Raw genomic sequence first — 25,138 nt, forward strand, 5'->3', positions numbered from 1 at the left:
GGTAATTTCTTCTAAGAAAACTAATATTTTAAAGTAATAATATCATAAGCTGTTATATAATGAGATTTAATGAAGACGTAAAAACATGAAAGGCAGAAAACACCGGAAGTCACAAAGACACAGATCCAGTAAAAACATTTCTATTTCATAACAATATTAACATTTGAAAATCATATTTATGAGGATGACTTTGTTACAATTTTTTGCCAAGATTCAAACCATGACTGATATCAAACACTCCAGAACATAAACAAGCTTCGACAACACATAGTGAATAACAATTAAGTTTGGACATTAAAAAAAGACACAGAAATTAGTACAGGATTTCACGTGCATTTTATATACCTGCAATTATGCAGTCTAGTTAATGCAAACTTCACTTCTAATTTGGAAGATAGAGAGGTATGTATATTTCCACTCCAGAAAGTGAGGAACATAAATGAAGGGAGAAGGGAAAGGACAGCTGAACAGCACAATTCAAAGGGTATGTATGCACACTCTTGGTTGATTTCAGTCAATTGGCTGTAATAACCATGCATTAATTTCAAGATACTATTCCTCATCTGAATGAAGAATGACACTAGGAATAAAAGGGGAATGTAATAAAAGAATGATCAAACCTTACTGTAGATTTGAGTCCTGCACTTCACAGAGGATAAACTTCAGTCAAGGTCACATATGCCATGCCTAGTCATAGTTTTCAAATTTTTTTTGTAATTATTCAGAGTTAGAATCCAATGCAAGTACTTCATCAGTGTACTGCAGGTTCTCCAAATACAGAACTCTCATGTACTTTTACTACGTCTCCACTTTGTGTGAAAAATTCTGAATTTATTCTCATCTGGAATTATGTGATGTATTTCTAGCATGCTGTATGAACATAGGACATAAAATCAATCTTTAACTTCAAATAAACTTGATATTTGTAATGTCCCACTTTGAAAACATAAAAATAAATATGACAGATATTTATATAGATAGGTATGTGAATACTTACATAGCACTTGTGTTTTACACTGTTACATTCATACAACACCAGATAAAAAAAACAGAAAGGCATTCTAAACAGAAAGATTGAATGCAATGAAAAATTGGATCAGAGACTCCCTGAAGGAGAGAAACAAAAGGAGAGAAGCTAATTTTCTAAATGTTGGTGAATGCAAAGAAAAAGGAAGCTAGTCATATTTTAAAAATGCCTTTACAGTCAAAAGAACAAATCCGAGAACTGTTATCGCTACCCTGCTGTAATACTGTGGGGATACATTAATACAGGAGTAAAAGGGAAGCAATGCACAGTGATAAAGTGGCGTCAGCTGTAGTGCTGGGAGCATTCCTAGGAGAAAGGAAATCAACTTTACTTACAAGCAGATTGCTATAATTGTTTAATTTAAGAACCCAAATTAAAAATAGTTAAATATTGGAGACACTTAAATCTTACAAAAGAACTGGTAGTACTATGATTTAGAATAGCAAAATACAGCCTCTGGGATTGATCGCTTATTTTTGACCCAGTCTTTTTCTATAGTGTGTACCACACAAAATATCATTTACACAATCAAAAAAGAAAAACATTATGGTAGACGAAGAAGATACTCTTTTGTATCACTACTCCAAAAAGCCAAGTTACTGTCCCACAGCACCTCATTAAGTAAAAATTATTTAAAACTGTTTTCAAGTCATGACGGGAGATTGCCATCTTAAGCCTTTAGCACAGTTGCCTCTAACTAGGAGATGGAAATTACTTTCTTACATCATCAGAAGGCACGTAATCAAATAGTCTGTAAGTTACCCAAATGCCTGTTGACCTTGGAGAGCCTACAGAGAGCTCCCGGAATCTGCTGTACTCCTCATCCTAAGTACAATCCCCCAGATCAGGCATGTTAGTGGGTTTAATACATGTGTAAAGCCATGAGGCATCAAACTCCTTCTGCACATAGAAAGCACGGAAGGCAAATAATATGTGTTTTCACAAAATGACATGAGGGATTGGCTATCTTATATTTGCCCTAATGTTTCCCACATCCAGAATTAAAACCAAACTTTCTAGTATGTCACTAGAAATTGATCCACAATTAGCTGTTTATCAAATGAAATACACTTAGTTCATTCAAATGAGGAAGCCAGACTGCTCTATTTCTTATACATGTACACATGAATACACACATATATTCCCCTCCCAACTATAAACCTCTCAATTTAAACAGAAGACTTTAAAAGTCTGGTACTTAGTTTCAGAAAAAAAATATTATTTGCATAGCACATTTAAATTTGACATCTCTGTGTAAAATTAGTTTTTTATAATGATTATATTTTGCATGTATAAGCAAATTTCATGTTAATGTGTCCTGGGCCAAACAGGGCCAAATACTTCTCTCAAATACTGCATTTAAATGTTATCATCTCGGGAAGGGATGCAGAAAGGAGGCTCAGATCATTTATAGTCTTTATATTTTCAGAAGCAGAGTACCAAAATTTCACATTAAAATATATCTGAACAGTACCTCTTGGTTACTCTGATACATCACCACAACCATTTCAAAAAACAGATGTGTGTTAAACAATGCTCTTACCAGGTTCGTCTGTGTCTTTCCTTAATATCTGTCTCTCAGACCATTATTTCTTTAAAAATGGAGGGTTTTTAGAAAGAAATGAATTCAGAATCAATGAATAACATAGGGTTAAATTGTGCATGAGCACACAAAGTTAAATTCCACCTACCCATATTTCCCTTCTGGTTTAATCCACATGCTGACAGCATTCTTTTTAGCTTTCTCTCTCTAAAGATATTCAGAAGCATTCCTCAATATTCTTAAATGGTACTGTACAGATTTTCCCCTGTACTCTTCATCCCAAACTATGAAATAGCTTAACGCCCCCTCCTCCCCCCCAACAGCCTACAATGCCAAAGGACCATTATAGCACTAGCAACTGCTGGGACGTACATAATTTCTTTTCATATAGGTCTCTCCATAAACATATACATGCTCTAGGCACCCAAAGAAGGTGAGACACTCCTGATAATGTCATTACTTTCTATGCAGGTAATAGTATTATGAATTCAAATCCAAGGACTACAAAGGAAAAAAAATAGAAAAGACATTCCAAGATATTGAGATTCTTCCCCAATTATACAGAGAAGAACTCACAGAGAAAAGCATAATTATGGATTGAGTTAAGAAGTCATCAAAAGCTTATAAATATATTAAAAATCAAAGTAATTGGATAATGGGCTACTATTAATAATAGATTGTAAACAAAATTAATACAAAACCAATTCTTTTTCACTTTCATTATTAAAGAGATCTTTCACAAGACAATTTCCTAGTATAATTCTGTTTGGAGTCTTGCTTGAACAATCACAGTTGAGCTTCCTCAGATCTGTAATCAACAGAGAGATATTTAGTTACATGAATTTTTATGAACCTTTGAACAAATCAGAGCTCCATAAATAAAAGTCCACCACTCAGGGTGACTATATTCACTTGAGATATTCAGCAGAATAATCACTATGAGACTCAATTGAACTGACTGAAACAGGAGTTTCTACTTGCCAATGTCTGTGAAAAGCATCCTTTCATTTTAACAATATTCTTAATTTAATAGCTATTTCATTATAGCAGGGTTTCAGATCCCACCCCCGTGCTGCTTAAAACAATCAAGATAAGCTCCCTAAGTTAACCACATGTAGAAGGCTTCTATCCAGCATCAGAAAACTCTTGTGCCTGGCTTTGAGAATCAATAATGTCCTCCAGGCAGATACAGAAAGCAGAATGGTTTAACAAAGCTCTGAACAAAACTGAGGGAATGGCTGATACACCTGAAGGCTGTGCTGCCATTCAGTGACACCTTGATAGGCTGGAGGGTTGGGAGAAACTTAATGAGGCAAGTGCAGGGTGTTGCACCTGGGAAGGAATAACCCCAAGTCCCAGCAGAGGTTGGGGACTGACCTGCTGGAGAGCAGCTCTGTGGAGAAGGACCAGGGAGTCTTTATGGACCACAAGTTGACCACAAGCCAGCAGTGTCCTTGTGGCCAGGAGGGCCACTGGCGTCCTGGGGTGCATCAGGAAAAGTCGGCTAACAGGTCCATAGGGAGGTGGTCCTGCTCCTTCATTCAGTCCTAGGGAGGCCACATCTGGAGTGCTGTGTCAGTTCTGGGCTCCTCAGTACTACAGAGACAAGCAGCTACTACTGGACAAGGTCTAGAAGAGGCCACAAAGTGCTGAGGGGTCTGGAGCATCTCTAAGGACTGAACAAGGTTATTTGGATGTGGCTAGCCCTTAAGAAACCTACCAGTAACCTAACCTAGCCACACCACATCCTGTTCTGCATTCTGCTTCCATCAGCTGCCAACCTGCACTGCCCTGTGCTTTTGCTTGCCCACTGTGGTGCACTCTCCCTGCTAAAAGAGTGCACAAAAACTGCCAAGTTTGTTACATCTAAAAGAGAAAGTTGCAAAATAAATGGATTGCTTAGGTCTACTTTCACAAATTTAGAAAAATTACCACACTAAACAAACAACCATGCTAATGAAATAACCTCTAACAACGACAACAACAACAAAACTCTTCAATAATTTTTTCTGGTCTTTTAAGTCTGCTTCAACGACTACACTGAACTTGGTAGTACAAGGATGGAAACACTGATATCAAGGTAAGAGATGATTTTATCTTTGCACTGGAGCAGCAGTTCCAAAACCTTGTATATGAACAACACAGCACATCTTCCTACAAAATAACTGAGCTATTTTGCAGAACTAGCTTTCAGAATGTATATGTCAAGAAACAAAGCAGTTGGTGCTATGTTTTTCTCCATGTCGAGTATCTGAGAAATAATGTAATTCTAATTCCACATTCTTCTTGCAGATGCAAAAGCCATTGGGAAGAAATCTATATTTCAATATATTTATGTTATTAATTTTAAATAATTCTTTTACAATTTTTCATTTGGGATTTGTTTTTCTCCAGTACTAAAAAGAATTTATTCTATGGATAACTGCATGAAGAAAACACCATCTCCCAAAATGACTGCCATCTCCCACTGCAAGAGAAGCTTCAGTCTCTTCAGGGATGATCAGCTTCATTACTACTAGGAAAACTGGAACCAATTTTAAAAAAGGACATATTTTCTGAAGAAACTGGCAGTATTTTTGCAAGGGAGACAAAAGGTCAAGGAAGAAACACTGAATCTGAGGCTAGATAAGACGAGCTAACTCATTCATTCTGCCAAAGGAGAACAACAGTGATTCTAAAATAGGAAACTGTTTTTAGGAAATGATGGGTACCAACATCATATACACAAGAATCTGTCTTCTCAGTTCCTCCTCTAATGTTTAGTTACTACATAAACACTTCAGGTATGTGAGAAAGTTTGATTACATTTTCATTTAAATGACAGTGGGTGAGTACACATCAGCACCTCAGGAATCATGAGGGCCCTGTAAGTGTTTTTGCTGTCTTGGAAACCCAGAATTTCATTCAAGTGTATGTCAAAAACAACTACAAACACTTAGATAAAAAATCTAAGTATTGTCCTAAAGCATGACTACTAAAATAAGGGATAGTATATTGTGAAGAAGGAAAAGCAGAATGGAGTTAAAAGTATCAGTATATTTAAAAATCCTAATAAACATAGTCATGCACTAACTCCAAGAGTTTAGAGGCATTTGGTCTTATTCAAATGTCTCTGTATTTCATCCTGGCAAGTAACATTTTGAGGGGACAGCAATTAAGAAGGCATGTAGTTAATATCTTTTCCTCTTGAAGGCCTAAAGAAGGCTTCTGGCTAAACCATATGGCAGATGGAGTCTTCAAACTGCTTCAAAGATCAACATAAAATATCTTTAAGTAGGGCAGTTTTCAACATCAGGTTAAATAAACATAGGTACCAGTTTCTTTACAGGTATTTACTTGTATTTTTTAAAAGGTATAATACCGTTTTACTTGATCACTACTAATGATGAGTGCACCTGCTTCCTCAGGGAAAAAAATTGTCTTAGCCTATGTCTTAGTACCCAAAGTTCTTTTTCCTGCCCAATAGTTATTTGAATGTTACAGCTTCATCAAATCTGCCTGGTTTACAGCAGGGTAAAAGATGCTCTGTCCCCAAAGCAACTTGGTTTTTTAGTATCTCTGGAAACCAAACACTTCAAACATGTTTGCTAGTCAACCCTCTTATCATCCACAATTTAAACATAAAATTGCTGTTCAAAATGTTTCAGAAAGCTTTATTTTCACAACCCGTATGCTCAATGGGACATAACAGAGCAGCACTTAACATAGGATGTTCCCAGCCACAACACATATACAAAAGGCGTAGGTGAAATGAAAGGATTATTAATTTTGGATTAGCTGACATCTCTGATCACAACCTGTGTATTAAAAAAAACGCCTGTTCCCTCTTTTCCTTCCCGATAGTGGGGGAGAAGAATGGCTTGCCAGCTGACAGCCACACTGTTAAATTTCTCATCTGACTCTGCTGCATCCCATTCTGCTCCTAGGAGATAGACAAATATCTATTCATATACAGCTGCTCATAAAGAGAAACAAACATTTTCCTATCTGACAACTGCATCTGAAAATCAGACTGGCGCCTAGGGTAGTCTTATATCAATATCTTTTTAAAACATTGAGCCATTAAACTGTCTTAAAACTATACTGAAACTGAACTAGCAATACATCAGGTCTAGCACTCTATCAAAACACAAAAAGTTTTAATTATCCTAAACTATCCTACTGCAAAAAATACAACAGAATGCAAACTATTGGCTTTTGCCATGAAACTTAATCCTGAATAAGGGCAAAAGAATGGGGTGGTCTTAGAGTGAATCCATTTACCCATGACACCATTCAGATAAGCATCATGTTCTATAGCAGCTGCCATAGGGTACCTTTTCAGTTATACTTGAATTTGGATGGATGAGAATTTCTACTGTATCAGCCCACTTCTTATTCAGAGCCCAGGAAAAATTCATGGGTAGTATACTCCAAAGAAATTTACCAAAAAAACTCCACTACAATCTTGCTATAGTAGCTGCATGGTTAAAACTGAATTTTATTGCCACTGCAGAGAAATGGCCATGGCGAAGTGCATTAAGAGAAGTTTAGCTTATTCATAAATCAGTGTCTGTTAAAGAGTTTTCAAATCCTCCTGAAAAAATATTTTAATGATAAAAAAGGCGTTTGGGATCAAATCATTAACACATAATAAGGATGCTCTAAACTGAAATGCTTTAAAGATCCCACTAATTTAGGTACTCTCAAATACAGATCTTCTTCTGAAGTCATTTGTGCATGACTGGATAAAAATTATAACTAATACTGTATCAGAAGAGCAGTGAGAATAATTTTGATTAAAATATCATTACATTAAGATACTATCAGTGAATGCTCAGGATCATTATTTCTAATTTTTTTTTCTTATTTTTTTAGGTAGGAGCTAATTTATTTTGTGCTCTCAAGCCATATCTGGACATTTAGTCTTCCTCCAGTTTCCCAGGCTGACTTCAGATTTCTTATGTATGTGGATTTTATTTTTATTTATTTATTTATTTACATTGTGGATGCAATGGTGCAGACTGAATCAAAGTTACTGTGTCATTTTTATTTTTAATTAAAGATGTGCCTTATTCTCTGGCAACAGGTCATATTCTTAAAAGTGTAACAACCGTCACAAAACAAGAAATAACATTCATCAACTAGAATGAATTTTTGTTTTGTTAAGTGACTGAAAATGAAGCATTGCTTCATAATGCATTGCTCTAGTGAAAGACACTCCTGTAAGAGGTCAGTTATAGGACAGGTGCAAATGACTGTGTATACCTGTAGTAATGCTACAGAACTTGCAGAGCTATGAAAGATGGAATAAAAATTTTTAATGGGAATAAAAGGCTTAATAAAGAATAGTATCTCATTAGAACATATTGTGGAGAACTGCATTCATTTTATATTGCAGTTTTTGGGACATCTGCTAAAGTAGGCATATAATTCTTCAAAATTATAGGCATAGATGGATGGCAATTACAGTGCCTTATTTACATGACAAATGACTGATCTGATCAGAGGACTACAAGATAGTTTCAAGTCTAGCTATGAAGCTATCCCCAGATTACTTCCACAACACTTGAAGTCAGTCTCAGTGTTCCCTTTCATAAAAACATCCTTTATGTGACAAAAAAAATGTGAATTGTCCAGATAATTGCCTTTTACAATGAAATAATTTTACACTATAAATACCTGCTATAAAAGCTTTTCCTTTTTTTCAGACTATCTTACACCTACTCATCGAACCACAGAACTGATGTGTAACTGTTTATGGAGGATACAGAGTTGTATCATTTTTTGCAGAATACAGGTAAGAAAGGTCATGAAGCTCTTTATTCATAGGTGGAAATAAAATCTATAGATATGAGCCCACATATATTTATTTCCCAATTATTTTTGATTTCAAATATACCCTTTAACAAGCAGGGGTTTTGAAGAAGACCTATAATTAAGTTACACCTATACAGCCTTTTAACTCTGTTTTTGACCCTCGTGGCTCCTGCAGCCTTCAGTAACTTTGTGATTGTATCCATTTAGAATTCTATAAACAGTTCTGTTGGTCAGTCATATAACAGAGAACCCAGCTCTCCCCTATACATCAAGATAACTCTATAGTATTAGCATATATAAAAGTTTAGAAGCTGCCACTTTGACACAAGATTTTAATGTTTCTGTAGGGAAAAGAAAAACAAACCCAGAGCACATTACTCTTAAAAAGATTAAGAGTAGGACTTTAAAATATAAAATATAAAGTTACTTGAGGCTTACCCTTTTGCTTTACTTTATATGGAACACATAAAGGTGTTTCCATCCATCATGAAAAAGTTTAGAATTTCCTCAAAAGGAGTTTAATTCCAAAAGATTGGTCTGTCTCCAACAAAATGAAAGAGATAAGGAAGTACCTCAGAAGATTGAAACATTGCTCTTCAGAACCCATTCATCTCACTCTTTCATGGAATATGTAATGCTCGTGTCCTTTTATAAAATGTCAATATAAAACTATGCTTATTAACGACTGTTCTCACACAGATGAGGGGCACAATTACAGGGACTGTTCAAGAGGGAGGAAGGGAATTAATCAGCAAGTTACAAATGTGTGATACTCTCCCAACTATGAAAATATTTATTCATGATAATAACGGAACACTTTTGTTTGCAAAAGCCTGGGTTCAGACGCATCAGTTTAAAGTATAAAATGTGCACATTCGACTGCTGCCTTTACAAAAGTATTCTTTCTAAGCTGTAAAGTATGTTCTCATGACAGTTTATTCTGATCTTTTGTTAGACACATGGAGAAATTTCTTAATGTGGCTTTCATAAAAATAATAGGACATGGTCAATTTACACAACTGAATCAAGATTACATCATGATATTTCTCTATGAAGAATAATCACACCAACGGATCTATATTTGTGAATATCTAACTTAACTGGATCTTCAGAGCATTTCAATGTAGAGCACTCATGTGTTAAGGATTCAATCCTCAAATATTTCACTGTGTATTTCTCATATCATATTTATTGAACAGAAGTTTTTCCATTCATGTTTTTCAATGTAATGTCATTTAAGTTATTAAATTAAAAGGCAAATGAAAAATAAAATTCTATTTTTATGCATGGATGTTACCATGATATGCAACTTTTTTCTTTTCCATAGTACAAAGCTGTGAAAACTTCTTCAGAAAATTCCTTTATGATTCCAGAATAAACGTTACAGTTTATTCTCAGTTCATAAAAGAAATTTTTTACAATGATCACTGTTTCCAGCTTACCTGAACACTAGTTATAAGATCAATTACAGTCTCTTCTCTTAGTGGCAATTTACATCTTAAAAGGAGCTTCACAAGCTCAGAGCAATATTTTGTCCTCTTCTAAGGGAAGATGACAACTTTCATCATCAACGGTGAAAACAGCTGATTGAAAGAAAACCTTTTAATTCTCCAAAGTCCTAAACAGAAGCCATTCCTGTTCTGATCTTCACTCAAAACAGATGTCAACTACATCTGAAATCAAACTCAAAACCCAAGACATTACATTTAGTAGATCACATACAAACCAGAACCAAAACCAAAAAAGCATTAATGTACACTTGTCAGTTCTGGCACACTTTCACTTCAAGTCAGGCAAAAATGAGCTGCAGTCAAGTATCTGACAGAATTTCCTAATCTGCAGGTCCCACAGTTGAAAGATCTGACATTTACTATAGTTTTACAGTAATATGGGAATGTAGAATACCTCTAACACTGCAGACAAGAGTATCTGTTCATTTCAGGTAAGCTACACAATTTATACACAACCAGATTCTGATCTCTGGTTACAAATGTTGTCTACGCTCTCTCTCCTCCAACAGGGGCAATGACATGCCTTCTCACACCTCGTAACGCACTGTTATGTCTTGAAAAGCTTCTAACAGCCACATTAAAAAATGGTCAGAACAACACCAGATACAAACAGGTAACTCTAGGTATGGCAGGACCAATCCCTCAGCGTACTGACCACCAGGTACCACCTCCTTCTTTGATCTAATGAAGTCTGTTGGAAATAGAAGCCTAATATACGTTTAACTTTACTGCTACTTCCAAGGCTGATCACCATTAAAGGATTTTCGAGCCTGCCTCCCATGCCATTTGCATTGCAGTACTGCATTTCAGAGACAATGCAGTATTTCCTACATCACCAGGATCGGCACTTACAAACTATCAAAAATGTACTGAACAGAACTGAAACTAAGTGTTTTCACAAAAATAGTCTACAGTGTTAACTCGACAGATATGCTGTTAATTTGTCAAATTCAGTGTCCTTGGATTCCTGTGTGATTTTCTGCTGCTCATTACAGAAGTGAAATGTGTATTAAACTCAATTGGTAGAGGGGAATTTTTTAATCTGCACATGAAGTTACTGTATCCTTGATCAACGGCCACACAATGAATTTTGTTGTCACTTGACTCAAAATCTATTAGAATAATTAGAAAAAAATCACTAATTTTCAAGAGGGTACAGATCAGGCTAAGTAACACTTCAAGCTTATTTCTTGATTTGCAGCAGTTCTTCATCAGACTTCCTCTCTGTGCTCTTAGTCTAACTCATTCACTTCTTAAGATGAAGATTTACAGTCTGCGTGAGCAATCCCTCATGCTTCAATACACCTAAGCAAAGACAAGTTGAACTCCACATGAAGTCAAAAGATTGTCAGCAAGACAATGAAATGCACATGTACCACTCCAGTAAAGGCGAAACAATGGATAGAAATAAATAAATAACAAATAAAAAAGAAATAAGTTGGTCTGTAGAATAAGCATTACTTCTTATGACAAGAAACTGTGAGGGAGACTAACTGTTCACAAGTGCACAATTTTTACCACAAAACTTTGCACTGATGCCAAAGAGATAATGAAAACTTCCATAAACTGTGTTTATTACCATAATGCATTATGGGATGTATTTGCACAATAAACAGGTATTATGTATTTACTACCATTCTTTTCTGTTACCTGATACTGCTTGTTCCATTTTTTCAACTTTTCAGGCTCAGGGAAAACAAGACCCTTGATTCTTCAACAAGACATTTGGAATCTCAGCTGTGGCAGTTTTACAGAAAGGAAATGAAGACTGAAAATGTTTCACTCCAAATCTATCAGTAGCATGTTATTTTCACACCACTTCAGAACCATTGGGACTGATGGTGCTATTTCCCTGCAGCCCTGTGAGGCTCTGCTATGCAAGCAATAGCTTAACCTTAACCTTGGAGTTTGCAAGCCTTTCCATGGGTGCTCTATCAAAATATGAACTAGCAATATATTTTAAAAGTGGTTAGAAACCTCAGCTGATACACACACACAATTTCTATTTACTTAAACAACTACCAGCAACCTTCATGTTTCTGCATGAGTGACAGCATCTGTAACAGGGAGAAAGAAAAGAGGCTCAGATGCTGTCTAAGACAGCACAGGTTAGCAATACTCAGGTTACTATTATTCAAGACAGGCAGAATGTTTATTTACAGAAAGGATACACTAAGCAATCCAGCATTAAAGAAGTGTACCAGTGGATATATTCTTCCACTGACCACCATCTCTCAAGAAACACTAGGCTGTGGTGGAATGCCCAACAAAAGACATTAAATACCTCTGAATGGCAGTCTCACAGACTTTTGATTTTAATCCTTTTGGTCTTAGTAATATAAGAAAGTGTCAGCAGAAGTTCAGGTGCATAATTAAAAAGCATTTCTATCTCTAACAGTACTAGAGATAGGCAGAGAGGTCCATTATTTAATAAAAGTAGAAAACCTGCAGCTTCACCATATAAACTGCCATTCAAAACCTTCTTAAATTCCATTTTATTTATGGATCGAATTCCACTGGAGAAATATGGAATGGAACAGTAAGTTCTAAAGAATAAAATTTTAATTATGTTACATACTGCCTCCTCTTTAATTATGTAAAATAGTATTAAGTAACAAACTGTTTATGCATTAAGTGGATAATTAATACATCAAAAATTATTATGATAATTGGGTAATGCTGTCTTTTTAGCTCTTCCCTCCTTCACCTCTTCAAACTCTCAACTGGAGTAACACTCAGACCTGTTCTAGGCTGGGATAATGATGAATTACATTTTTCCCATTGATCTTTCACAAAGACCGCAACAAAGCAGTTGTTCTGAAGAACTGAATCAACAACCACACAGGTCTGGCGATAGAGCAATGCATATTTCATTATCTCCTAAGTAAAATGTTTTTAACAGCATTATAGGCATGACAAAAATGGAATAAAAAGTGAACACACATTATGGAGTTGTCACTAGCCTCAGCTCCAAGTCTGTTACTGTTGTTCATTAGGACTTTTTTCTAGAAGGGGAAAGGATGTGAAGCAAACTTGCTCACAGTTTTTTTCGTCTTTTTTGGAAATGATAAAGTAAGCTATGAACTAACATTTGAACCCAACTGTTTTCAACTGACTCTCATTGTATTCTTAACACTAACTCATATTTATTAAAACTCATAACACCTCACATTTTTACTCCTAGAATTATACAGAATAACTAATAGAGTGCCATCACTGAAAACATACCCGTGGAAAATATTTCAACAGTTCCAGTATTTCACAAAGACTATTCAGCATCTCTACAGTTAGCCTTGTCTAAACACTGTAGCTACCACCCTTCTGGAGACTTTGGTCCAGCAGATGCAGAGCTAAGTGTAAGTTCTTGGGAAGCCCCGGACAACGCCATGCAGGTACCGGGCTTCGATGGCCTGGCGGGATGCGGCGCCCGGGAGGAGCCGGGCGCTCCGCGCGGAGCTGTCCGCGGTGCTGAACCGGCGGCCGCGACACCGCCCCGGCCGCGCCCGACGCGCTCCCAGCTCCCCACCGCACATCCGCCACCGTCCGACCGCGAGAAAAGATGGAAGGAAAACTCTGCTGCCTTATGTTGCTGCATCACTTCTCGGCTTGGGAAAAATCTTGGCAAACCTTTATAAACTTCGCTTCCAAGTCCCTTAAAAAGAGCAGCAAGTCTGGGGCAGGCAAAATCTAGAGACTGGTTTAACTGGCTGATTGTTTTCAAAACAAAACGTACAAGCAATATCACTTCAGTAGAAGACTAAAGCCACCTGCTGTGCTGCTAGGCACTGTCCCATGGACATCCTTGCATCCATGGCTGTTTGATCTTCCTACCAATAAATCAAGGGCAAAAACTACTGAAAAGAATGAAAAAGCTGATTTCCCCTTGCCAGCATTTTAGGTCACTGGGAATTGCTCAACCAGTATTCATCCTGCAATCAGCTCCTTATTTCCCAATATTTTTGTGTCTCATGCTTTGTAGAAAAATCTACTTATGCTTAGGTTGGTTTGCTCCCACCAGAGTATGAAAGACACCACAGCCACAAGCTGAATACAGCCACCGTCTTCTGTTCTACGGAACAAATGTTCCTCTCTCAATGAATCCCTGCTTATTTAAACTATAACTAATATTTAAGTATGTTTCAGAAAATAATCAGAAAAGAATGTTCTGACGGGAACAGGACTGACAAATAACTGATGCAAAAAGTCCTCCAAGACACAACCAACCATCTGTGGGCTCTCTTTGACAAGACCTTATTCATTCTTCTGCACAGAGCAGAATGGTTGCTTGAATTAATGACACATTTGCCTTCAGAAAACAGTCTTCTTTAAAGGTTATTTTAAAAACATTACATTATCAAGGTTACACAGTACCTTCTTTTGCCTGGAGAACATCATGTACATTATGTACTTAGCCAAGGAATTTTAAAGATACTTTTTTTTCCAGGTGTCTAGTCCCACATAAATTTTACTACCATAGAATTGACATAGCCTTTGCCCTGCACTCTCATCAACTTATTTTTTAAAAGTCAAGCATGTGCAGAAAAACATACTATGCTTAAATTTAAAACTGAGAAGATATCTAATAGCTACAAAGGGTACTACATCCTTTCCTTCTAACAAACTCCTTGAAACAGAGAATTTTTTTCATTTTTGATGTGAATAACAGAACCCCTTGAAGCTGCAGTTCCCTGAGGAAGTGTCATGACTACTGCAGTTTCTGGTGTCTCTCATTCTAAAACATGGGATATTGCTGTTTTACATGCAGGTATACTTGTGCTCTGTCCAGCAGCACTGAAAACTACATTAACCGCGATTAAGACGTGATTGCACAACTCTTTCCACGTAGTTGCATACATGAGGAAGTTCTTTAAAACAATCAGTTAAAGAAACAACCAAAATGGAATGACAATTCTTTCCTTTTTTTTCTGATCCATAAGGGATCTGATTCCTAAGACAATGAAAATTTTTAAGTCTTTACCTGAAACGACCCAGAAACCAATCAAATCTTGGTGTAACTACTCAGTAGAAGCTGGGGGACCTTCATGGACCTACAATTATTTCATTATCTTCCATAAAATTTTCCATTTAAAGTTTCTGAAAAATGCATAGAATATTTTAAACATTTAGAGGGGCTTGTTTTCAGCTTTACTGTTCATGCCTGAAGCAACATTTGTGGGAAGATACACCAGAGAAGGCTCCCACACTGCAGGAGTGCTACTTATGTATTTTTATACAGATAAAGAAACCCGTTCATCAGTACTCCGGTAGTTTATAAATTTGGTCTCTCTCCAGAACACTTGTTTATTCAATACAATATCATTAAAGAGCTTTCAATATCTTTGACATTAATACAGAAAAAATGGGTTCTGAGCCAGGAAAAGAAGTTCTGCATCTGCAAAGACTGTACAACAGGATTCAATTTGGCAAAAAGTCTTCAGTGACATAATACTTTTCAAACACTACCCTAAGCAGGAGACTATGTACCATTTCATGTTGAAACTACAGCATTCATTTGCACAGAAGAAAAATTGTACTGTACAATTCCTAATTTCTTATTTTTTATTTAACTGTCTGGTACCCCTGGAAAAGTCTTCGTTGCCCTTGAAACCTGACATTTCAGTCTCCAGCTCAAGGAGTCTCTAATCTGAAAAAGCAAAAGAACTATGAGTAAAGTAATTTTCCCTTCAAAACTTTGAATTCTGTCTGTTGTACAGTTTAGTTGAGCTGAAAAGCTACATTTTCATTTCTCTGTCAAAAAATTACTGCAATTAGGACTAAGTCACCTGGACAGAACCAGTGACAGTACCTGTGAGATTTATTCTACAGCTTTGACCATTATGTTCCCCTTACCGTCAGCCCTATTCTTCTTGACGCTTTTCTCTGTTCACATTCCTAGACACTGTAGCATTAAATAAAACAAGTCAAACGTCAATCTCCCCTCTCCTTTTAAACACTCTCCTAGTGTATACTCCTATTTCAGAGAATTACTGAAGATTACATACCGTGCACAGTGAAAACCATTAACCTTGCCGTCAAGAGAAAATGCACAGCATGAAATTTTGTCATTGGGAAATAAATTACTATTGCTCTACATCTGCTACACGACACAATAGGCACATCACCTAGAAAGCATGTTATAACCTCAGGGCTAAGCAGTCCTACAGCACAACTGCAGGCAACAGTCCCTAGCAGGCAGAGCTTCCTGGCTCCTCTCTGCCCGTCGTTTGGTGCCCGTTTCCAGGGCTGAGTCCATTCACCAACTTGGGCGGGCTTGCAGAGACCACGTTTGCATTCTGAGGCGGCAGGACGTGCTCAGTACTTACCACTACAGCTCTCCTGGACAAACCACCTCGCACCCCGTCCCCCACGCCTAAGCCAGCAATGCTCCCTGACCCACAGAAGGAAACGTTACCTGGATTTCTCTTGCGTGGTACACGATGATGAGCCCGAGAAGGATAATCGTGGAGAGGCTAATAAGGCATTTCAGAGCGAGGGAATACAGAGACTCCTGCAAGAGAAAGACACCGCCGTTCCTCAGAGACCCATGCGCGGGGTCCGCTCCGCCCCACCGCCACCCCGGCCCGAGGAGGCGGCCCGCGGCACCGCGCCACCGGACAGTGGGGACACCGCGGGACGGGGACGTGGTAGGGGCCCGTCCGAGCTGGTACCTTGGTGTAGGCGCCCCAGGAGAGTTCGGTCTCGATGACCATGACGACGATGCCGAACATGCCGAAGATGAGCGCGTAGTCGCTGAGGCGCTTGCGCTTCTCGAAGAGAGCACGGCGGTGTCCCAGCTTGTAGCCGATGTTCTGGTTCTTCTTCTTGCTGGACTTGCCTCCGCCGTTGTTGGTGCTGCCCGTGCCGGGGCCGGGGCCGGGGCCGGCGGAGCTGTACAGAGCCAGGTTGTTGGAGTTGTTGTGTTCGGGCTTGGAGACCACGATCTCCGGGGCGGCGGGGCTGCCGGCGGCGGGGGCAGAGCCGGCGGCGGCGGCGGGGCTGGCGAGCGGCGCTTGGAGCGGCTGCGACTCGGAGTCCAGGTCGTGCAGGTTCCTGCGGGACGAGCTCAGGCTGCTGAGCGGCCGCATGACGCCGCCGTTGTACCTGCAGCTGCTCATGGCTATTTCGGTGAAGGGGTTGCTCTCCCGGCGCTGCTGCTGCTGGTGATGGTGGTGGTGATGGTGATGATGATGGTGAGTGCTGCTGCTGCTGACACTGCTGCTGGGGCTGGCTGCCTGCTGCTGCTGCAGGCTATGGCACTGGTGGTACTGGGAATATTGGTGAGGCTGTCTGGACGCGCCAGCATGGCTGGACGGGGTGAACTCGCTGACGTTCAGCTGGCTGCCGTGCCGGGAGGAGGCGGCGGAAGACAGCGGCGAGGAGTGCGTCCGAAAGGCTCCCGAAAGCGGCGAGGAGGCGCGGAGCAGCAGGGGCAGGTTATCCCCCGCGGCTGCCGCAGCAGCCCCGTAGTAGGCGCAGTTGTTGCACTGGAGGCACGGGCTCTGCTGCTGCTGCTGCTGGAGGAGGCTCTGCTTGTCCTGGCCGTGCTGTTGGCAGTGCGGCGGCGCCGGCGGGCGCTGCTGCTGCTGTTGCTGCTGCTGTTGCTGCTGCTGTTGTTGTTGTTGCTGCTGCTGCTGCTGCTGCTGCTGCTCGGGGCCGAAGCCCGCCGGGAAGTGGCGCGGTGGGTCCATGCCGGGGCCGTTAAAGCCGCAGGAGGACCGGGCGGTGGTGCACCCTGCGCAATGCGTGACGGTCGGCAGGGGAGCGTCCTGCTGCCGCCACGACGGGCCCATCCCGGCTCCCGTAGAATCCAGCCGCCGTGTCCGATTGGTCGGGCGCACCAAAACAACGGGCATCACGTCACCTGGCGGGGGCGGAGCGGCCGCGCCGTCAGCGGGGGGCGCGGGGCCCCCGCCCGCGGGGATCCCGCCTCCCGCCTCCCGCCTCCCGCCCCCCGCAGGTGGGGGCTGCCCTCGCCCCCCGCCCGCCCCGCCCGCGCCGCGGAAACCCGGGGCTTCCCGGGGGCGGGGAGCGTGCTCGCTCCCGGGATCGCCCCCGCCTGTCGGCGAAGGGGCTCCGCCGCGGCGCTCCCCGGCGGCTCTCCCCGGCTCCCCACTCACATCTGCGCCGTCTCCGGAACATGGGCGCCGCGTCGCGCTCCGGAGCTGTCCAGCAGCGCCGCCGCCGCCGCCGCCCTGCAAAACACAGCGTCGGACTCGCTCCCCGCCCGCCGCCCCGGACTGCGGGGAGCTGGAAGGGGCCGCGGCCGCGGCGCGGAGCGGGGAGTCCTCCCCGGCACATCCCGGGCCTGACACGAAGGACGGGTGGGGGGACTCGCGGCTTCTGCCGGCTGCTGCTTCTTCCCTCAGCCGGAGCAGGGAGAGGCGCAGCCGGGGCGTGAGGCCAGCGGCAGCCGGGGGTGGTTCGGGGGCTGGAGACCCGCTCCGCCGGGTCGGCAGGAGCTGTACCCTGGAACGGGAGTAGCTTCCCTCAGGCTCCGGCTGCCTGCCACGCACTGCTGGCACGGTACTGAAGTAGGTTGTCTGCTGCCATTTTGCCTTTTCCCCTTTCTTTGCCTCCCAAGCCCCACTGAGTACTCCGCTCTGGCAGCTCCATTAGGCAGAGCAATGTCTGCACCAGGTAAAGTCTCCTTTCTGCATTTATTTAAGGAAAGAATGATGAAAATGAGAAGTGATTTACCTTGTTGCAGCCGTGTCATTCCTGTCAACTAGGCAAGACTATAAGAAGGGGTTTAGTCTTTTTCTTCTTTTTTTCCCCCCCCAGTTAGTACTTGATAGTGTGAAAAATTTCTTTACGTTTTTGCAACTTTACTTTCTCAGCAATATTAAAGACAAAATCCACCAAGCTTTTCCAGGATAAAAGCCTTCATCCTTGTAATTTCTGTGTCTCCTGTGGCATTCAATTTCCTTTGAAACCCTTAAAGGAGTTGTAGGTTAGAAAGATGAGTGAAGTGGTGTCATTAACGAAGTTTGAAAATATGCTCTGTTATAAAATTTCGAATAGTTCATTCCTAATCAAGATACAGCTTTTAAAGCAAGCACACATATCACCCACACAATGAAACAACCCTCACTAATGTTGTAAATATCATGGTTTACAATATAGATAAATTATTTAGAGACAGACCAAAATTTAATAATAATTATATAATTTAATATATAGCATGTTATTTTGAAAAGCACTCATAAATGGGAATATACAATACACAAAATCATGTCTTATGATAAACACAAATTTGGCTTACAACCAAATTTTGAATAAAAATCCGCACACACTACCATTGTATGAATGATAAAATACTTTCGTTTTTAAGTTACACAAAAGTGTATCTGGATACTCAATATTGTACTAATTTCCCTGAACACCAATGGCCAAGATAAAGGGTGCTTTTGTTTTTAAGAATGAACAGGCTGTTTAACACAGCTTCAAATAATCCATTTTCTTTGAAAAAACACGGTGCTCTAATTCTGTTTTACTGATCCCATTTTGCCTGTGTTTTGAAACACACATGAATCTCAGGAATCTTTGAAAATTGAAATCCCAGGGAACCTGGGCTTCTACTGTTTCGTAAATAAAATTCTTGCTGAAGCATGCTTTCAAAATACATGTTTTGTGAACTAGTTAAAGATTAGATAGGCAAGGTTCATCTTTCCTTTTTCTGTTCAGGCTGTGTCCTTAATTTTGCTTAAGGGTACTTTCTTTTAAGCTTTCATTTTACCCGCAGATAAATTCTCATGACCTAGTTTACCTTGAAAAGCCTTTTAAGAAATTTGTAAATCTCCATGTTTTATTTAGAAGTCACCAAGACTCTGTCCTGTAACTTCATCTATTCTGATCATGGAAGCTTATACTAGAATTGTGAAGAAGAAAAAAATATCTTTTTAAGGTCTTGTTGTACTAAAATATCTGATATTTTTGTTCTGTATGGGGAAATGATTGCATTTATTTTTCTAATTGATATATAGAAGTCACATTATTTTTGTTCTGTGTGGGGAAATGATTGCATTTATTTTTCTAACTGATATATAGAAGTCACAAGTCCCAAATGTTTTACCTCTACTCCTGCTATCCTGTTTATTTGTTGAAATGCAAGGACACTGCTATTTCAAGGCTTTAGGTATCTAGTCTACTTGCTTGGTTGTTTCATTTTGTGGATAAAAAAATGAATATTCCCATGTCTAACACAAGAGGTCATACTCATCACATAGCTTGTAAGGAAACTGATCGGCCAGGGTTTCACTTTAGTTTTATTGTGCAGTCTGGGATATTTTATTACAATTTCAAGGCATAAACTCAAAATCGTGGAGACTTTGCATTTTCAGAGCTAAATAGGTAAACCTTCCCTTTGGTGGCATGATTAATGAGAAAGAACATAAATTAGCTATTTTTTCTCTCTTCCATTGCTGTATAATTTTGAAGTTCATTTTCAAGAATGAGTGTATTTGTTTTCAGAAAAAAAAAATCTATTCTTCATGCAAAGTGAATTGTTACATTCTTTCATACCACACATTAATTGGTGTGGCATCTCAGAACTGCTAAGTCATGCTAACATGGTAACAGTGAATGCCTATGGAAGAAACATTATTTGTTTGGGATAAAGCTCCGGGTCTTTTTCCTACCTTTTCATTGTAAACTGGGAGGAACTGCTCTTACTGATTGTCTGTCATAGGGCCTGTTTCTGCTGTGCTAAAAAGGTTGATGTTACACAAGTGTGTATACACGCATGTGCATGCACACCTTAATATAAAGTAAGAGAGGAAGTTATTGCGATAATTGTGATTAATGGAGATACTAAAAAAACCAGATTTTTTTTCCCTAACCTCTTTAATTGCAAGAAGAAGATAAATACTGCCAAGCAGTATTGAGCAAAACTGTATTAACAATAGGACAGGAAACGCAACAGATACAAGAAAAATTAGATTTTTGAGAGGATAAAAACCACTATGAAATATTTGAAATTACTTGTATTGTCTGGTCGTTTGAAAACCTCAGGTGGCAACATGCAACGGAAATAAAATACCTACAGACTACATTAAAAGATATTAGAAAGCTACTTTGGCTGTTACCCTATTGCCTCTACTAATGTCAAACTCCTGTTAAAATAACTGAGTATTCTGTGCTCATAACAAGATCAAAAATATAGAATGACAGTAAAAAGAAGGAAACAAAATAGAGAAAAATAGCCTAGGAAATTCCATTCTCAAAGCATATTCTGCACAGCACCTAGGGTTTTTTAGAAAGCAGTAAAGGAAAAAGCATTGACCAATTAAAAAAGAAACCCACAAAACAACAAACAAGCATTTCAGAGCTCAGTATTACACTGAAAGTTGCCATTCAGTGAAAGCAGTCACATTAAAAAAAACCAGAGGTAACACCAGCAGCAATAGGATAATATAAGATCATTCAAGGGTATCTATACAGCAATAAAAATGCTTTTGAGACCATACTAAATGACTGCAGTGTAGCTGCTGAGATGATGGGCGTGGAAACTAGCCATATGAACCACGTGTGTAAATTACCTTTTCCATACCATCTGACAGGGCTTTTACCCACCAGACACCTCTAACATTCACTCCAGCAATGTCTGGTGACATGTAATTACATACCATAATTGGAATACCACCTCTGCTGTACCTATGCTTATTTTAAAGACCTTTTGATAATGTTCCACATTAATGGGGCAAGGAAAATACTATGACTCAATACAGACAATACAATTATGTGTTAGGAGGATGCACACTTTGCTGTTTCTACTCTTGATTTGGTACAATTAGACTAATCTGCACTTTCTTCTGCTTCTCCAGCAACACCACCAATGAAAATGCAAGTTCACTCCAGTTAAAAACCTTCATTTGTAATCTGGGATATGTAGGATGTGGCACAAAAGGACACTGGATTGACAACAGCTCTAAAACAGTAATGGAAGTTTTCAAGAGTGGGGATATCTTCATTCATAGGGATGTAACTTAAGCAATATCTAGAATTGCTGTTTGCCATTCCTACAGTTAAGAGGCATTAATGGTTTATATCTTTTTATTAAAATGTTTTTTAATTTTATTATACATATTGAAAATATTGAATGTCGTCCAAAAATACCTGCTAAAAGTATTTCTTCACTTAATTCACTTTCCCATCTTTTCTGGATGTTTTTATAGTACTTGAAGGTCACACAAACCTAATGACTTCCTTTCTTGCCTCTGCTTTTTTGTCATTATCAAGGGATACTGTCATCTTTAAAGAATTTCTTAGTTAGATAAATGCATCAACATTAATACTCTTTTAGCCAGCTGATATAGGTGCTCAGCAGATGACTCTTAAATTATGTTTAATCAGACTGCCTTTTATTATTCTCACAAATTGGTGCAGTTTATAACAGAACTCAGGTAACTCAGTACAATTACTGAAATGCTAACTTAATGCAGTTTACTTTAGCCTATGCAAGCACACAGAGTGACTTCTAGTATGTATGGGATTATCAAATGTAAGAATTTACTTTTAACTGTGCAGAATGTAGTTTTTGTATCATTTTGACCTGTCAAATCCAGTGAGACAGCATCTACATCTAAATATAATATTATACCTTGCAGAGGTGGATGTTAGCCATGATTTTATCTCAATAAAGTATGTAATTTGTAATTCATGTAGCAATTGGTTCTAAATAATTAAATTTGACCATGTTTTAAAAATAAAGTGGGTTGGTTGTTTTTGTTTTTGTTTTTTTTTATAAGTACTTTATCATCAGTGCTCCATTTAATTTTAAGAACAGAATTGCTATAGATTTGTATTGTCTTTGTTCTATTTGGAAAGTTCCTTCAAGGTTACTTAATAACAGGTTCCCTTATTAGGCTGTAAAATGCGAAAGATGGATGTTGCTTTTATCAGGTGTGTAAGAATGCTTTCAAATTTTTAACAGTAGATTCTTCCAGTCAGTAGCCCTCACAATTCAAAACACATATAAAACGTAATTGCTTCTTTGTGTTTACTGGGAGATTTTAAGTTTATTTCTGCAATCCCGATACCCTGAAAGACTGCAATTTCTGCAGCACATTCAAATTTCTTGTCACAGAAGTCTGGTTTTTGCTGTCATCTTCAAACCTGAAGTTTTTTGGATGTGCTCACAGTACACACAAATATCAATGTACGTGGTGGTCCTGCTCGCAGAAATGATCTCTTTAACAAGTGTGGGAAGTTTATCCACTTGCAAAAGAAATGGAAGGAGAGAAAAAATGAAAGCAAATGTTCCATTTTATGTTACCTGCAGTTACACTTCCTACTCAATATGCACTTGATTTTATTTGTGGGCTTATTTTTCTAATTTATGAGATGGCTGGTATGAGAAATGAGTTTGGGAAGAAGAGCAAGACATTTTCTGAGGGAAGAGCATTTCCTTCCTTCCTAGCTAGCTAGGTCTGCAGCACTTTCTTTTCTTCCCTCTTCTAGCTTTCACATTTCCCCTCCTTCTCACCCTTCCCTGCTGCAGAGGAAACAGGACACTTACGTTACTCAAGATCACTTCTGGGTGAGGTGGTAGAAGACAGGGAAGCATTTATCAAAGTAGGGAGTTACTCAAACAGCCTCTGCTTCAAGCTGGCTCTGGCTGGATAAGCTGTACAACTAAACAACTATTTGAAGTGATATTCCAGAACTTGATGGGAAGTTTTATAAGATTTTCATTCTCTGAAGTATAATTCTTCTCACTTTTCTACTTTGTCCCTTATTTCAATATTACTCAATCAAAAGTTTACTATCTTTTTGAGGAAAAGACCTAGACAGTTTTAGTTATCAAAACTATTTTTAAAGTGAAAGGGCTTAAGACTTCTGTGTTGGTTTCAGCTGGGGAAGAGTTAATTTTCTTCAGAGTGGCTCTGTTTTGTATTTGTGCTGAACACAGGGTTGGTAATACAGAGATGTTTTTGTTATTGCTGAGCAGGGCTTACACAGAGCCAAGGCCTTTTCTGCTGTTTGTGCTGCCACACTGGTGAGGAAGTTGGGGGTGCCTGGGAGGCTGGGAGGTGACACAGCTGGGACAGGTGACTCCAACCCACCCAAGGGATATTCCAGACCATGTGACACCATGCTCTGTACATAAAGCTGAGGGGAAGAAAGGGAAAAGGGGAAACATTTGGAGTTATGGCATTTGTCTTCTCAAGCAGATGCTGCACATGATGAGGCTCTGTTCTCCTGGTCACCTGCCTGCCTGTGAGGAGCAGTGAATAAATTCTTTGTTTCGCTTTGTTTGAGTGCATGGATTTTATTTTCCCTATTAAACTGTCTGTATCTCAACCCAGGAGTTTTACAGTTTTTACCCTTCCCATTCTCTTCTTGATCTTTCTGGTGAGGGACTGAGCAAGCAGCTGCCTGGAGCTTGTTGGCTGACTGGAGTTAAACCATAGCAACTTTTCACATGAAATTCTACCCTATTCAGAAAACAGAATTTTTATAAAATTAAAATTAATTCCTTCCAGATGGGTAAAAGAAATCTCTGCAACCCAATGAGATTAATTGCTCTTGTATTAGCAAAGTGACATTTAAAAATATGTAAAACACAAGAGACTGCTTTAAAAAGTTTGGATAACCAGACAATTTCTCAATAGAAAAACTACTTTCTAAAAATTATTATTCTATACATCTTCAGACATTCAAAGTATATTCTACATTAGAGTAGTCTGATGCAAACATACAAAATATATGGACGTTGTGGTTTCTTCACCCTGACTAGTATTTTAGATTCTTTATCTTTCCAGAAGATCAAAACCAAGTTCAAAGTGGAAAAGATCTTCCTGTTTTAATTATGAACTTTCTGCTGTTACCATTACAGACCGTGACCTGAAAGTTATTTCTCAGGGAATTTTACTGATATTGAAAATATATCAGTGTTCAAGCTGACCTGAATAAAACTAGCTTTTTCTGTCTCATAGAAGCTTATCCTCTGGAGTAGAAAGGCCCTTATAATAGGAATCCATTTTCCCCTTTGTGGTCATTACTGCAGAACAATCACGGCACATAGATAAGAGATCATCCTGTACCGTCTCAGGAAATAGCAGTGCAAGTGACAGTGTTGCGAGCAACAAGTCATTGAAGCATTACACAGTATTTGGCCATGAAAAGTCTTTTCAAGATGGAATTCCAGTATTCAGGAGGTCATGTTCTCTGATGGGAGGAGAGGCAACATTTACGTGCATCTCCATATACCTTGTTTCTAGGCCCTTGATCTCCACTCTGGAGTTCGGGGATGTGAAT

General features: G+C 39.4%; 1 protein-coding gene across 1 annotated transcript in view; it reads right to left on the minus strand.

The window, feature by feature from the left end:
- The window catches only part of KCNN2 (potassium calcium-activated channel subfamily N member 2), a 71,384-nt gene extending 53,651 nt beyond the window's left edge, over nucleotides 1-17,733 (minus strand). Inside the window, exons 1-2 of the mRNA XM_014874398.2 lie at nucleotides 16,549-17,733; nucleotides 16,293-16,388 (exon numbers count right to left, since the gene is read on the minus strand). Coding sequence (XP_014729884.1) covers nucleotides 16,293-16,388; nucleotides 16,549-17,733 — 1,281 coding nt within the window. The remainder of the gene's footprint in view (nucleotides 1-16,292; nucleotides 16,389-16,548) is intronic.
- Between the last annotated feature and the right edge of the window lie 7,405 nt (nucleotides 17,734-25,138).

This window comes from Sturnus vulgaris, chromosome Z, assembly GCF_052056855.1.
Source record: "Sturnus vulgaris isolate bStuVul1 chromosome Z, bStuVul1.hap1, whole genome shotgun sequence".
In the NCBI taxonomy this organism is placed as follows: Eukaryota; Metazoa; Chordata; class Aves; order Passeriformes; family Sturnidae; genus Sturnus; species Sturnus vulgaris.